Source organism: Xenopus tropicalis, chromosome 1 (genome assembly GCF_000004195.4).
Source record: "Xenopus tropicalis strain Nigerian chromosome 1, UCB_Xtro_10.0, whole genome shotgun sequence".
Taxonomy (NCBI): Eukaryota; Metazoa; Chordata; class Amphibia; order Anura; family Pipidae; genus Xenopus; species Xenopus tropicalis.
The window spans coordinates 171,758,141-171,774,720 of record NC_030677.2 but is presented as its reverse complement, the minus strand read 5'-3'; the positions used below and the strand labels follow the sequence as shown (position 1 = coordinate 171,774,720).

Below are 16,580 nucleotides of genomic sequence, written 5' to 3'. Positions count from 1 at the left end.
TAGTGTAATAGAATTATGAAATGTAATACAATTTTTGGCAGTCCTGTAACCAAGTACTCTTTAGTTTTCCCAATTTGCTTGTTTATTTTAATTCATCTTTCTCCTACCTTGCTCTGTGTTGAATACAAATGATAATAATCTGGTCTTGCAAGAAAACCCTCTAAAATAAATGGTTTTAAACAAATTATCTCTAACTTTGTTAACCTTTATTTAGTTTTATGCTCAACTGCCAAGGATGGTATTCACACACTAAATGAAATAAGTACTATTTAAACCACAGGGAAACGTTCTATTGCTTGTTTACTAGTTTAACATAGGATCCCATAAGGCACGACCATCTGCAGTGAGAAACACCGGTGATGTCTGTTTGCTTTCAGTTCATTGAACAATTTGTGGATAAGATTAAAAAAAAAATGACACATATCTTGAAAGTGAATGCTAGCACCTGTGTCCAATGGATAAGCCTTTATAGAGGTTGATAGTATAGCTGCTTATCTATTGCCCCCAGGTCTCAAATGCATTTTAGATGCCATAGAAGGTTAATTCTTTTCTGAAATCTGCACCCTGGAAAAAAATTAAATCTAAGAAAACACAAGTGGTGCTCTGTATTTACCAGCTGGAAATAACACCTTGCACTTAAGCTGTGTGTCACTTATCCAACGTCATGTTGCATCAAAAGTTCATTTATGTTTTCTTTTCCGTTTCTGTTCTAATGTCCTTATAAGTATTCCCACATAATGATTTTTTTCGGTCAAACTACAAAATTCCTTGCCAAGAAATCTGACACAGATGGCACTGATATCAACAGCAAGAAAGGAGATGCATTATAATTATGCCCTCAGTTTGCCAAAATTTCTGTCTATCTAAGCTCAGAAGCACATAATATTGTAAATGGAAATATTGTTGTTTTTCTTCTGTTTTGTTCTTTAGCTGGAGACAACTGCCTGGCAGCTCAACCTCCAGATGGCTCAATCCACCCAAGCAAAAATGAAATCTCCCCAGGCTGTGATAGAACTTGGAGTTAGCAGTGAAGACACAAAGGTAGGAAGCCACATCTGTTGCTGAGCTCTATCGTCTCTCTCTATAGAGTAAGCCGTGAGTAAGCAGTGAGATTGACTCATGTATTTGTGGTTTTATTTTCTGTGCTTAACTCCTTAATCACTGAAGGGAAGTAGAAAGACATGTCAACCCCAAAAATAATTTTTTGCCTATTAAAAGAAAACATAAATCCATGCACCTTTCCAATGTGAATTTATTTAAAATGTTAATTGCTTTAAAAGTTATTTGTAAATGTATTGAAAGCAGCATTTGCTGAACTCTTGGTTGTTACTTTTTGAACAATGTTGCAAATGTCAGTCTCCTCCAGCAAGGCAGGTCCATCAGTCTACTTCCTTGTGTTACATTGTTTCAAAAGGCAGAGTCACCAGCAGAGAATAGAAAAGGACAAACACTGCTTTTAATAGCAATTATATATACTGTACAAGTAAGTCAAAAACTATTGCAAATGTAGAATGTTTTCTTTTATTAGGCAAAAAATTAGATTTGACTTGTCCTTTAAGCGCAGTGCAAGAAAGATTGCTTCTTGCAGTTGATTGCAGTTGATTGCAGGAGACCCAGCCTGTCGTGGATGACAACTTGAAATATTCAGGAAAGCAATTTATACTTGGTTTCATAAAATATACCCCAATTATCAAGTAAATGGGCAAGAGGTTAAGGGAATCCATTATAAAAATATATTTGTTTTTATTCAGATAAGATTTTGTCAAAATAAGGACCATACTAAAGAAGTGCTTTCTGCTTAATAGAATACATACTATTAATGTATAATACACCCCTATGCTTATAATTAACTTTTAAAAACAAGTATATAGGGGGTTATGTAATAAAAGTCCTGGAGTCCAGGAGTAGTAACCCATAGCAACCAATCAGAAGGTAGAATTAACTGGCCACCTGTTTAAAAGCGAACAGTGCCTTTTATTAAATAAGGGGGATAGATTTAGTAATTTAATTAATTTTCACTTCAATATGGTATCCTTGATCCTTGTGGCTAAAACAAATGGATTGCTAGACTATCCTACTGACATCCACTTGGAATTGCACTTGTTATTAGTCAGGCAAACTGGAGCAGCAGCAGTCCAAGCACTAAGGGCTCTGGCACACAAGGGAGATTAGTCGCCCGGCAATCGTGCCGCCGTGTATGCCATCCCACCAGCGATTTACATTTTCGCCGGTGGGATGCCATTTCGGGGAGATTAGTTGCCCACGACAAATCTCCATGTTTGCGGGCGACTAATCTCCCCATGTGCCAGAGCCCTTAGGGATTCAAGGATCATTTGTTATGTGAGTAGATGTGATAAAGTATAAAGCAAGTACTAAAACCACCTAGAACATGGGGGAGCATAGTGTTACACAGTATTTTTTCCTCTTTACATTGGGTATCTTTCATTGTATTAACCACTCAGTTGAACTAAAGAAGGTGGTAAAACATTTTCAAGATTATTCAGCAAGTTCAATTTTTTTTAGATGTATGACTTAAAGAAACTACAAAACCACATATACCCTAGCCAGCTAGCTCTCCTCCATATTGCATGAATATGAATAAAAACCTTCATACTGTGGCAGAACTACCGAGTAGGAAGACATTGGTAGTCAGCCATGATTTTGTGTGGGGTGGGGTGGAAGGAATTGAGGGTGACCCACAATTTTTTTCACGGGGGCTGAGGCCCCTGAAGTTACACCCCTGCCTTCATACACATCTTTGATCATATGCTTTAATTATAAGTAACTGATTGTTAAGGTGAACATATAAAACAAAGCAAAGGAACAGGCCGGTGCTTGTTTACTCCATGCTGAGATTTTACCAGACAGCGCATGGGATCTGTATATACTGCATGTTCAGTTTATGTGTTCCTGACACACAATCCAGGCATCATCATATGTCAAATATTTTTAGTAACTAACAGATTTTGTTTTGCTTATTTTTTCCTGCCTTGATGTTTTCAGCTTTTACGTAGATTGACAGATCTAATCTTTCGCTACAGGTAAAAATAACCTAAGGTAAAATAGATTTTTTTTTCATCAACAAATACCCCTACAAAATAGGCACTTTGGGTTTATATGCAAAAACATATGTGTTTTATGAAGTGCAGTTTATCTATAAATCTGTCATTACTTCAAAACGACTATTTAATGTGTTGGAGAATATTCAAGCTATTGTAGACCTGATACTTAATTGTATAAAGAATCTTTTTATCAACCCTTGTGTTGCCTTTGCCGTATAATGAAAGGTTGATTATAAAGCATATATTATATCACGGATAAGGATCTTTTAGGCAGAGTACATCACAAAGATATTTAAATCCTGATACAAACCCACGTAGCTATGAAATGTTTTTTTGCAAGATACTGCATAATAGGTGTCTGTTTTTAAATTACTTTTCTCACCTCTGCAAGCCTTGCAAGGTGACACAGAAATCAGAGCTATGAATCTTATGGTAAAATCATTATCAGTTCCCCAAGTGAAGCAATAGCAAACATTGTGATTAAATGCTGTTTTTCTGTTTCGTTACTGGGGCCTAAATCGTTTTTCGGTGACTGTTTTAAACCAGAGTTTCCTGCCACCTGTAAGAGATAATGCATTTTAATGAACATAGTGCAGTCAAATGGTGTTAGCCTGTAATCGTACACCAGTGCTCTGCAGTTTACAGAATCGTAAAAAGGTTTGTTCACTCTATCTGGCAGCCAATACAGCTGGGTAGAGAAACTGACCAGTGAGGGTGCCCCGTGTGTGCCATCTGACAGCAACAGAATTCACAGCTGATTTGTTGAAGCCCACAGTGAGAGAATGTGCTGTATTCTTTAAATTATTGATTAGAAAAGAGCAGGAATATAAGTTTAAACTTAATGAGTCATAGAAACTTCTGCTCACTTAGTGAGGTTGCCATATGTGCAGATCTTTGTATTATTTAGCCATCCTTATACCCAACTGTATACCAGTCGGGCAAGCTAAGCCAGCACTCCGATTCACCTGCACATCTTCCACTTATAATCTATTGAGATTCATAGATGACCACACCATTAATGGATCTGTACCACCTCTTTTGATGGAGCTAAAGTGTCTTGTTTTTACTGCCTTATCTGTCTCTTTTTTTTTTTTTTTGTCTCCATATACGACTGGGCTTTCTGTAGCCAGCCTTTATATGGCACCCATTTTCCCTGGCTTTAGTGTCTTAGTGGCCTACTTACCCAAGACTCTTCAACCTCTTTTCTGGCAGTGAAAGAAGAGAATGACTGCAGTGTCCGTCTGTCAATAGTGGGGCTACCCCAAGCTCAAACATTAATTTTACCCTAGGCAAGTAATACTGCCATTAAATAATAATGTATTAAATAATGGAAATTATTTTATTTAAGATTCAGATAGAGAAGATGGCTCAGCTCACTCAAGCCAGTTCAACACAGGATAAGGTACTTAAAGTTATTGTGAACAAGGCACCAGGGCCTGATTATATACACCCTCTAGTATTTAGAGAGCTTAATTTTAGCCAGGTCTCTTTTTCTGATTTTCTCAGACTTCATTTCATTAGGTATAATGGCTATGGATTGTACAAAAGCTGATGTAATTACAGTGTTTAAAAAGGATTATGATCTTAGCCTGGCAAGTATAGGCCAATAAGTTTGACATTTGTGGTGGGCAAGTTATTTGAAAGTTTGTTAAGGGATCACACTCAAGATTATGCTTTGGAGAATGTCATTATAAGTAATACGCAATATGGCTTTATGAAGGCATGTTTAGACAATTGAATAGCTTTTTCATGATAAGGCAAGTAAGTTGGACAGTGGGGGTGCAGTAGATGTGATCTATTTGGATTTCTCCAAAGCCTTTGATACCGTTCCCCACAAATGACTTCTTTCTAAACTAAGGTCTGTTGGTCTTAGTGGAGTCGTTTGCACATGGACAGAAAACTGGCTACAGGATCAGGTACAGAGGGTGGTTTTTAATGGTACATTCTCTGCTTGGAGAAGTGGGGTCCCTCAGGGTTCTGTATTGGCTCCACTAAGCAAATCCATAATGGAGAAGGACCTTGGAATCCTTGTAGATAATAAACTTGGCTGTAGAAGCAATGCCAGTCAGAAGCTGCAAGGGCAAACAAGGCTTTGAGCTGTATTAAAAGGGGCACCTAATCACCATCTTATAATTATATTATGTATGCTAGCTACACTCCATTATATCTTCGTGAATCTTGCAACAGGGATACACAATCTGTAGGAATATTTTATCATGCTCTTCCACACTTAAGGAAACTGCAAGATTTATTTTGACGGCATCTAACACGATTAGATAAGTTGATTAAAAGTGTTTGCTTTATAACGCACTATTACAGTTATTTAAATAATGAGGCTATTGCTTATGCTGTCATATCTATTATTAGGATTAGCAAGGGAAATTTGACCTTTAAACATAAGTGAGAGTTTTAAAATCTCCTTAACATTTCTCTTCAAAAAATGTTACCCATTATGTGCATTAAAGTGTATAACCATAGAACATTTTCAGTTGTTAGCAGTTGTGTTTATTTGTTTGTGCACTAGAGGGCAGTAGTGCTCTTTGCTGCAGTGCTGTTTTAGCGACTCCCTAAATTTATTGTCTTGAAAGCAGCATTCAGAATCAATTGTGAAGCCGGTAGCTGTGGGAAATGCAGAGTGTTTACATTTCTAATCTGTACCTAACAATGGTCTTCTGTTGCACTTCTAGCAAATGAATTCCTATTCATCAAACGATGGCAGAGCACAGCGGCAAGTGAAGCAGTTTAACTAGTGCAGCACTACAGCACCAGATCTTAAGTCTCTGTGTGTTCCTCTAGTAGATTTTCCCCCCTTCTTTTAGAGTGGTTTGTACCTTGAATGGCCCTTAAACTGCTTGCCAACTCACAGCATTGTCAACTGATATTGATTGTAATACCTTACCAGTAGCAGGAGGTATGGCATCCATGCACTTAAGCCTCTTCAATATAGAGCTGGGGTACTACTCCCTTACTCCCTCAGATACAGAGTGGCATATTTAATGTGCCATGTTTCATATGATTCATCTGTATAAAATTCTGGCAGATTACCAGTCTGTGATAAACACTTGTGCATACATCTCACCAAAGAGAAAACAGTTTCTTTCAGCAGAAGAGTTTATCTTTTATTTTCCAAATCCTCTGTTTATTGACAGAGCTTTACAACAATATTGTCTGTCAAGCACAGCTTAGGTTTCAAAGTGCAAACAAAACCACTGGTAAAGCTTTAAAGGGATAGCTCCACTTTCATTTTGTGGAAACAGTATATAAATGTATAGCTGTTATACTTATTCTCTTTCTTATTCCTTTTTCATTAGCTTCTCTGGGTTCGCTGGCCCAGTTTACAGTTTAGTCTTGTGTAAGCCTCCATTGTATAATGGTTTTCTGGCCACAGCCTTCCTTAAGCCCATAGCCTTCCTGATCATAAAGTACATGATCATAAAGTACAAAAAGTAGACTGCAGCAAAAAAACAAACATCTGCACTTTATTTTGCTGCCTTGTAGTAGTTTTAAGAAAGTTTCATAAGAAATATTTACTTTCCCTAAGTTTCTTGTTGTGGAATCCTAAATAGTGGGTAGTGAGAATTAAATTGCCAAGAACGAACTGCAGCAAATAGGTAAACTTTCACTGTAATTATAGTAAAAATCTTCGTATAGAAAAATAACACATAGAAAAAAAAATTAAAAAGTAATAGTATCCTAAAGGACATTTGTATTATTCATTCAAAATATCAAATTTTGATTTGCCTAAGTTCATGCATTCAGAATTTTAAAGTGGGGTCTGAAAGTGATCCCTGCAGCTGTTTGATCTTGGGTTGTGTTGTTAGGTATTGTAGAACTATCGGCAAAGCTAGCTGATATATTCATCTATATTATACGATTATATTATTAAAGGCAGTTTCCTTGTTTATTTGTGTTTCATCAACATCTAATATAGCTCATATCTGGCTTATCATGCAATAGTTCCAATTTACAGAGTAAGGTTATTGTTAGATTTAAGACTGTATGCCATGGAAGAATCCCAGTTGTACTTAAGAAGCAATTCTGTCATGCATAGCATCTGTATAAATAGTGGTGGATAAAGCCATGAAATAGCAAATGTTGGTCTTGGCTGGACTGAAGGAAGCAGCGAGCAGGTGCAGAATTCACATGGTTTTCCTGTGTACTCTGGGAAAGCCTGGCCAGGCTGCTGCTGAGCTTGCATAACTGCCACTCTCTACTTTCCTGATAGGCAGTAGTGTCGGATGTGCTCGATTGCTTCCTTTGGATTGCCTACTCCCTCATTCTGAACTGTTCCTGTTCTGTGAGAGATAAAATCACCTTGGTAACACAAATAAATCTCTCAATTATGTTATACAAATTTGGCCTGGCTCAGATTACAGATGGTATTTGGTTTTATACAATAAGTAAGTTATGTCACTAAATTAAATTAGAGATTTGTAATGGCCATTCCAGGGGACATTGATTTACTAAATAGTTGCTGGGGAGGCTTGAAGTTATAAATTACATATAGAAAGATGTATCACTCATATTGCAAAGGCAAGGAGTGTGCTTTAAAGGGGCTGTTTGCCTTTAATTTAACTTTTAGTATACCAGTGACCCCCAAACCAGGTGGTTATTTTTGAATTCCTGACTTGGTGGCAAGTTTTGGTTGAATAAAAACAAGATTTACTACCAAATAAAGCCTCCTGTAAACTGAAAGTGTGCATAGAGGCTACCTAATCCAATCTTAACCATTATTTGACACCTCCATTAACTTTTATGATGCTTGTGTTGCTCTCCAAGTCTTTTTACATTTGACTGTGGCTCATGAGTAAGAAAGATTGGGGACCCCTGATGTAGACAATGATATTCTGAGACAATTTGCAATTGGTTTTCATTTTTTTTTTTTTTTCATTTGTGGGTTTTCAGTTTTTTTAGCTTATTGTTTAGCAGCTCTCCAGTTAGGAATTTCAACAGCAATCTGGTTTCTAGGGACTTGTTTACCTTAGCAACCAGGCAGTAGTGTGAATGAGAGACTGGTCTGTGAATAGGAGAAGGCCTGAAAAGAAAGGTAAGAAGTAAAAAGTATCAATAATAATAAAATTGTAAGCTCAAAGAACAGTATTTTTTAGCTACCAGGGTAAGTGACCCCAATTTGAAAGCTGGAAAGATGCAAAAGAGCAAAGCAATAATTCAAAAACTATAAATAATGAAAACTAATTGCAAAGTTACTAGGAATAGGATTCTCTACAACTTATTAAAAAAAGTTAATTCAAAGTAGAAGGAAAGGTGTAATCACTGGGTGGTGTCAAAATATTAGGTAAGATGGCTTACCTGATCGCTTACTGATACCCCAGGCTGGGGGTACATGCAGGCGAGCGATCCTCCTCCTTTTGCTGCAAATGCGCAGTAGATTTCAAAGGCCTTTAACTTTTTTGTTAAAGTGTAGCTTTTCACTATGCTGTGAATGCGCAGCCCGTGTAAAGAAAGAAGACAGAAGAGGATCACTCGCCTGCATGTACCCTGGGGTTATGCATTTTTTTTCCTTTTCCTTTAAGGGGAAATCTGCTGCCTAATTTCCCACCATCTGCTGTGAAAGAAATCTTTTCCACCCTCTGTTAAAATTTGCAATATTTATGTTTTTATTTTCAGACAATGTACAATGTTTCATTTGTGGAATGGTAATACGTCTCTGCTCGCATATCTTTAGAATGAAAATTCCAGTTTTACTGGGCATATTGCTTTCATACATGTTTAAAGCTGCTTTGTTGTTAGACGGTCTGGCCACGCTCCCCAGATGAAAAGGGTACAATGGGTGCATCTGGTACAGTGTTTTCATTTTGTTATTTTATTGTCTTTCCTGAAAATCAGAATACTTAAAAGAAAAACATTTATAACAATAATACAACACTACTGTGCATTATAGAGGGAATACAGTATATATAAAGGCATTTTTATTTCCAACAATACAGTTCTGTGTAAGTCTTGAAATTCACCCTATACAGTTACAGGAGACCTTTCACCCACATGTAAAAAGCTGTATAATGAAAGTCCTTTGCAAATGAAATGTGAAACACAAAATTTTTTTTTATTACAACATCCATACCTGTTATAAATGTATTTAAAAATCTGAGCTATTAATCATATATTGACTGTCCGCCTCTATGCCTCAGGCATAGAGGCCGGGCAGGCGGTTACTTTTACCTTTCCCTTCTGCGCTTCCTAGATGTCACTGTACTCCTCATATTCCCCCTCTCTCTTCAATGCCTATAATTGTGTAGCCAGTGCATGGGCCTGGGCATTAGGTCCCCCATTTGGGCACATACACAAGATTTTGGGGTGATACAAAGGTTTCCTTAATAATAGTGCCCACAAAATGGCACCTGCCTGCTTGCTGTGGTTGTGACTTACACGATTTTAGGGACAAAACTTAAATAATTTGTATAGTTTATTTTGCTCAAATAATGTGATACAGAAGGATTTGGAATGAGTTCTTAGGTGACAGGTCCCCTTTAAATACACCAATCCTCCCTGTGCACTGAAATCCAATACAGGTATGGGACCCATTATCCAGAATGCTCGGGACCTGGGGTTTTCCGGATAAGGGGTCTTTCCGTAATTTGGATCTCCTACCTTAAGTCTACTAAAAAAAATACTTAAATAGTAATTAAACCCAATAGGATGGTTTTGGCTCCAATAAGGATTCATTATATCTTAGTTAGGATCAAGTACAGGTACTGTTTTATTATTACAGAGAAAAGGGAATCATTTAACCATTAAATAAACCCAATAGGGCTGTTCTGCCCCCAATAAGGGGTAATTATATCTTAGTTGGGATCAAGTACAAGGTACTGTTATTATTACAGAGAAAAAGGGAATAATTTTAAAAAATTAGAATTATTTGCCTATAATGGAGTCTATAGGAGATGGCCTTTCCGTAATTCGGAACTTTCTGGATAATGGGTTTCCGGATAAGGGGTCCGATACCTGTACCAAGGTAATCAGCATTATTTTATCTCTTTTTTTAAAAATTGCATATAATAGTGTGTATAGTAGAACTGCTGCTGCATATTAGCTGTGGTTATTTACTCATTTTTTTTTCCCCATTTGTAGAAATAAATGAGCTTAAGGAATTCTGAAGCATAAAATGTATATAGATGCATATTGTATAAAGGGAAACTGATGGTTCTTTGTTTCATGGACAGTAGTTGTGCACACCAGTTTTAGTTTCAGCTGATTTTACTGTTTTTCTATTACACATATGTATATGTAATAAGGTATTAAGTATTAAGTATTAAAGTAATAGCATTTGGCTATTAGGCTAGATATTCTGGACAACATTTTTATCTTGTTCACACCATGACACTAGTATCCATTTTGATAAGCTACCAAAGGATGTAGGCGTAATGATTTATCCAGGTGTTTTGCAGTTTGCCTATAGCCTTATAGCCTTAGCCTATAGCCTTAGCTAACTAAAGTGTTAAATCACCAGTTCTTTAGGACTTAAGTTCTGCAATTCCATATTTTTTGGCAGATAGCCATCTAGGGTGCTGCAAATAATTTCTCCTCTGGATTTACCTCAAAATACAGTGCCAGTTCCCATTAGTCAAATTCTTCAAATGACGAGACTCTTATATCGCGATAAATTATTTAAATAGTATAGGAGCCAGTGCTTCCTTCGATAAAAGTTCTTAGGCAGTACATTTTAGTAGCGGTGTTTAAATTGTATATGATAGGCTATTAAAAGAAGGTTGTAGTAGTTTAGGAAAAGCCAAAAATATGATACTGAAAACAAGGGGCTGCTAAATAGTTATTCTTCATAAATTGTTCTCAAGGCACAAATACTTATATGTGCCCATAAATAAGTATAAAATGGTGGATATTTCTTTGATATACTTTAATATGTGTCTTTATGGTCGTAGAAGCCTGAACAGTGTATGCCATACCATGTGCATTTAATAGTATATCACATTGGAGTGGCTTAGTGGTTCAGCTTTACTGAACTGCATTGTGTAGGATGTCTTACTACTTTGCCCTTTATAACTGAATAACCATGTGTTCCACAAAAAAGTGAAAACATTGGATAGTAGTGTTGATGGAATTGTAAAAGAAAAGGGAAGATTTAGGGGCCAAAACAACAGGATCATTTATCAAACTGTCAACTGTAATAGTAATATTTAGAGTAGTGTCAGATTTAGTTAAAGACATAGCTTTGCATCATCCAGGAGAAGATACTGTAGCTGCAAAACAGTTTGAAATATGGGCCTGAATCTTGGGAATTAGCGAGGGGGTAGATATGACCTACATGGAAGTCTAGGTTTGAACTACATATCTGAAACACAGGGCTGCCCCTATGAATGTATTCAAAACTTTCTCTTTCTCCCCTGTAAAGGTTGGCCATAAGGGCCAAATTGGTAAATTCATGGCCATGTTTTTTGCCTATAAAAGTTATTGTTATGCTTAAAGTAGGTGGTATTTAGACACAGGGCTAGCAAAAACACCCATTGTCTGGTTTAACAAAGAACTAAACCCTAAAAACATATTGTACGTTATATGCTGAAGCCTAGATGTTCAGCATGCCTATGATTGTAATCTTCTAGGCCTTTAAAGTTGTGCACAGGATCTTGCCATCTTGGATTTTGTCAGGCTATGTGTCAGTGACACTGCACATGCTTAGTGTGCTCTGGGCAGCTGTTGAGAGGCTAAGCTTAAGGGTTGTCACAAATCGTCATAAAGAAAATGAAGTTCATCTGCTACAGAAGCTGATGCTATAGGATTCGGTTAAATTTTGATGGTTTCTGAGCTGCCATGTAATGTGAATCTAAATTAATATCTAATCAGCCTTATGTCTTGACTTATTCTATATACAGGTGTGGGATCTGTTATATGGAAACTCGTTATCCAGAAAGCTGCAAACTATGGGAAGGCCATCTCCCATCGATCAATTTTAAGTGATACCTTCGGATCCCACTTTAACTGAAAAAAACCCCCAAAAACCTCAATTACACTATTTGTCAAATAATATCCTTGCAAGGTCCATGCCATAAAAATATGGTCAATACTGCTTCAGAGACTCAGTTAATATTACTTCCATTTTTTTAATGCATTTCTTACAGAAGATAGTGAACAACTTTGAATTTTTAGCAATACTAAATTTCAAAAGGCCAAGACACTTACAAAGAAACTGCTGGAACAAACTCTAAAGTGTCCATTTTGTTATGCAACAAGAGCTCTCTGAATATATTGAAATGCAAATTTTTTCCGAAAATTGCTGTTTTCAGGATGAAGCACACTTATCACACCTTTCTGAACATCCCCTTTAGGTCTTAAAAATGCTCAGGAAAGCACATTTCTAAGAAAATATTTAGATCCTTTTTCCCCCCATTGCGTTTCTATCCATTGCTGCTTGTAACACTAATAAACATACTCTAGCTACTTTATTATAGGCCTTTGGTATAAGTGGAACGTCTCCTTTCTCTCTCCCTTTTTTTAACTCTCTTTTTTTAAATAAAATGAAACCAACCCATAACCTCCATTTTAAACTAATCCACCCCCACTCAGACCACAGATCCAGTTTCTGGATATTGGAAAGGGATTGTAGCATTATCAGTGGAAGCCAGGACCAGATATGCTGGTCCTGACTGAAGATAGATGCACAGGAGCAAAAAACTGGATCTGACAAAGTTCAAGTTGGCATTCGCCAAACTTAGCTTCCCACCTTTGCAAATTCAATGCATGTTTGAAACCCAGGGACTTTTCAGTAAAAAAGAGACTTTTGGGTTTGGATGGGGGCAGGGGAGACTCTTGGTTTTGTTCTTTAATTCTAGTTTATTAAAGCACCAGGTTTTTGATGCATTCATATACTGATATCTCTTTCAAAAATATTCTTGATGATACAGCATTTTGTGTTTAAATTATGTTGTATTTAGTTACATATTGACTATAAGTCTACAGAAATTTGCTGGAAAACCACAGGATAACATACAATAAGCACAGATTTAGTGACATTCGTGAATATTTTCAAAAAACAATCTCTCCCCTGCCAAGGCTTCCTGCAATGTGATATTTTGACATGCACATAATATCTAGATTTAAATGACAGTGCTGTTATAATCAATACGATTTGTTTAAGCTGAAATTGAATTTAACTGAGATCAGGTGTTCAAAAGGGTAAAACATATATGGCAGTATACATCATTAAATGGGATATTATAAAAATCCCATAAACTGTGTTTGTTATATTTTGTTGTATTTCTTTTATTTGTTATTTATATGTTTAAGAATTGATTTGTGAGTTGCTCTACCTACAGTTTTCTTCAGCTTCAACCTACATGTTCATGTCTAAAGGTGCTCTAAAGGTGGTCATACATTATATTATATTATTATTATTATTATTATTATAAACAAGCAGATGTTTCCCTGATATGCCCACCTAAGGTGAGTGATATTGGGCTAATTTGATTGTTATGACCCTCGAATTACAAAGTCTGCGATAGGAGCAGTCAAAGCAAGGACTGCATCAATGCGCTAAAAAATCAAACCGATTTTTAGCCAGATATCAATTGGGTAGGATTGTCGGGAGGTCCCCATACAAGGGCAGATAAGCTGCCAAATTGGTCTAAAGGACTCGAATCAGCAGCTTATATCTGCCTGTGTATGGCCACCTTAATTGGCTATTTCCCAATTTATTTAGCAGTTTCCAATGCACTGCGTTTTTTCCAGCAGAGGAAAAATAATAGGTTGCAAAAGCACACTGCTAAGCCATTAATATTTTATAAAGTACATAATAAAAGTAAAAACTATAAGTAAGAAGAACTTTCCACTGCAGTTTAATGGATTATTTATAATAGCAACAGATCTTTATCACCTGTTTTTTTTTAAAAAACTGGACACATTTTAGCTAGTTGTGTGGAGTTTGATGTAATAGCACCATCCCCAGTTCACAGGGCCTGTCCCCATCAGATATCAGATATGGCAGCATTTGATTGTGTACAATTTGTACTGAATGCAAAAGTAGCTTTACTTGGCCACTCCTGCTTCAAGGCAAAATGAAAACCCCTTTTACATGTACTGTACAGTTAAAGGAGAAGGAAAGTCATTTTGGCATTTTACTGCCAATAGATTTGCCACACTAGTGCCACCTAGAACAATATATTTATTCTGCAGAAACCATTACCATACCTGGTTAAACTGCTTTAGAAGCTTTCTCTGTTTGCTTAAGACAGCAGCTGCCATTTTAAATAGCTTCCTGCCTCCAATCTAGTTGTTATAGCTTAGATCACACATTCCCAAGGGAGGGGGAGGGAGTTCTTATCATTCTGGTGGGAGGGGGGAGCAGGAGAGTAGAGGGAGGAGCAGGACAGAGGAGAGAACTGAACAGACTCTGGCCACTGGAATTAAGGATGTTTCTGAGATAGGAAGTCAGACACTGGTACATCATGTTTAAAAAAAAAAGAGACAAGAAATCCTGTGTTTCTTTTGATAGAGGATTCAGTGCAACATTACTGTGAGTGCTTATGGCAGTATTTACATAGGCCTTTCTGATAAAGCTTAGTTAGTATTTACCTTTACTTCTCCTTTAAAAGCATGGTTGTGCTATTTTTGCCACAATAATTGAACTGCAAAAAAAGTATTTGTGTAGTTAGCATGTTCCATTGTTATATATTATATTTATAGTTATAATAATTTCCCCAAGTCTCAGTGCCATATTTTGTGCAGTAAGCTATTACTTTATGCGCAGCAGTCTCAAAAAATAAGTCTTATCCTGATCTACTTTTCTGCATTCTTCTTCATGAAAGCTGATCAAAGCCGAAAGAAGAATGCATAGTTCAGCCAAGAGAATCAAACGAGTGTCAAAACCTGACATCTGCAGTTGCGTCTGGCTGTATTTAAAAAAAAAATAAAAAAAAAATAAAATAGCATCACTGTGCTCTGCATTAATGCAAACTGACACAATTCCTATACGATTACAAGTAATGTATTGGTGTTACTTTGATATCCCTTTAAAAATGTCACTCTTCAGTGTAGTGTAAGTCTTTTCTTTTTAAAATCCGCTTTACATCTGTCTTTTAGCATTGACCCCAATAGAAAGGATTTAAGTAGTGATTTGTCTAGAGATTTATCACCATAACCATTTGAAGATTCTTTCAGTAAGGTCCAGTTTTTTATTATTTAGTCAGTTGCGTGTTTCCTCCTGTGTTAAAAAAGAAATCCTTAGTATGTACTCGGGGTGCAGATCTAAAATGTTAACAGGTGCCATGTTTTATCCAGTTCTGGTTTTCCAAAGCAACCAATCTCCAGTCAGCTTGGCCTTTTGAAAGTAAAATTCTGATTGGTTACATAGCCTTCCCAGTAAACATTTTCAGCTCCTGAAAAAAAATGTTAAATGTTAGTCATATCCATATTCCCAAGTATCTTTTACCAAAACGGATTTGTTAGTGGGCCTATTATTTCCAGAGCAACCATATCCTCTGTTTCCGCTTTGGCTGACTAAATTTCCTTCTAGTCTTATGACAATTTTTGTATTTAATGCAACTACCTATCTTCACGTGTTTGTGTGTTGGTAGATGTCCCTGATAAAGGTGGCTATTTGGTTACACAAAATGTTTTTTTTTTTTTTTTTCATGGATACAATTGGTAAGGTGCTATTTTTACAGTGGTATCATCATAGCCTGTGTGCTGGTACTCCAGGGGCGCTGTACATTGCTTTGTGGACTTTAACGCACTTATTTTACTATGTGCGCCCTTTTGAAGGCTCTTATTATTCCTACTTACCCTTTCAGCCATTTTTGTTTTACACTGTTGTTACAGTTTGGTATAGGCAGTATTTGTAGTGGGCATATCACCCCACTTAAAGGGATGGCTCACCTTTAAGTTAACTTTTAGTATGTTATTTAGTATGTTTTTTTTATCTATTTGCCTGTTTCTTCTAACTCTGTATCTTTCAAATGGGGGGTCACTGACACTGGCAGCCAAAAAACTATTGCTCTGTGAGGCTACAGTTTTATTGTTACTTTTTGTAGCTTGTTTTTATATTTAATCACTATGCTATTCATTTACCATCCTCCCATTCAAACTGCTCCCTGGTTGCTAAGGTAGTTTGGACCCTAGCAACTAGATAGCCGCTGAACCTCCAAACTGCAAATAAAATATTACAAATAGAAAATGAAGACCAATTGTAATTGTCTTAGAGTATTACCCTCTACGTCATACTAAAAGTTAATTCAAAGACATTTTAAATGTGTGATAGAATAGGGTTAATTTACCAGATGTTTGCCATATGTAGAACAGTATGGGGGGTGCATCAAGGTACAACGTATTTGCAGTTTACTGTAAATTGTAACTACATCCTACTGTATTTGTAATACAAGCAACATGATAATATCTGCACAAAACACAAAATAATAATAATCTCTCTGTATCATACAAAATTATAAAACCAAAAAATTGTTTTTATTAATTTTTTTGAAAAACTATAGCTTTAAAATGAATCCTTTCCAAGATATAATATATATATATATATATATATATATATACACAAGA

General features: G+C 36.4%; 1 protein-coding gene across 2 annotated transcripts in view; it reads left to right on the top strand.

Moving 5' to 3' along the window:
• The window catches only part of commd10 (COMM domain containing 10), a 168,110-nt gene that overhangs the window by 22,892 nt on the left and 128,638 nt on the right, over positions 1 to 16,580 (top strand). Inside the window, exons 6-7 of one of the 2 annotated variants that reach the window (XM_031901187.1) lie at positions 931 to 1,041; positions 11,909 to 12,483. In XM_031901187.1, coding sequence (XP_031757047.1) covers positions 931 to 1,041; positions 11,909 to 11,989 — 192 coding nt within the window. In that variant the 3' untranslated portion in view covers positions 11,990 to 12,483. 2 annotated transcript variants of the gene reach the window in all.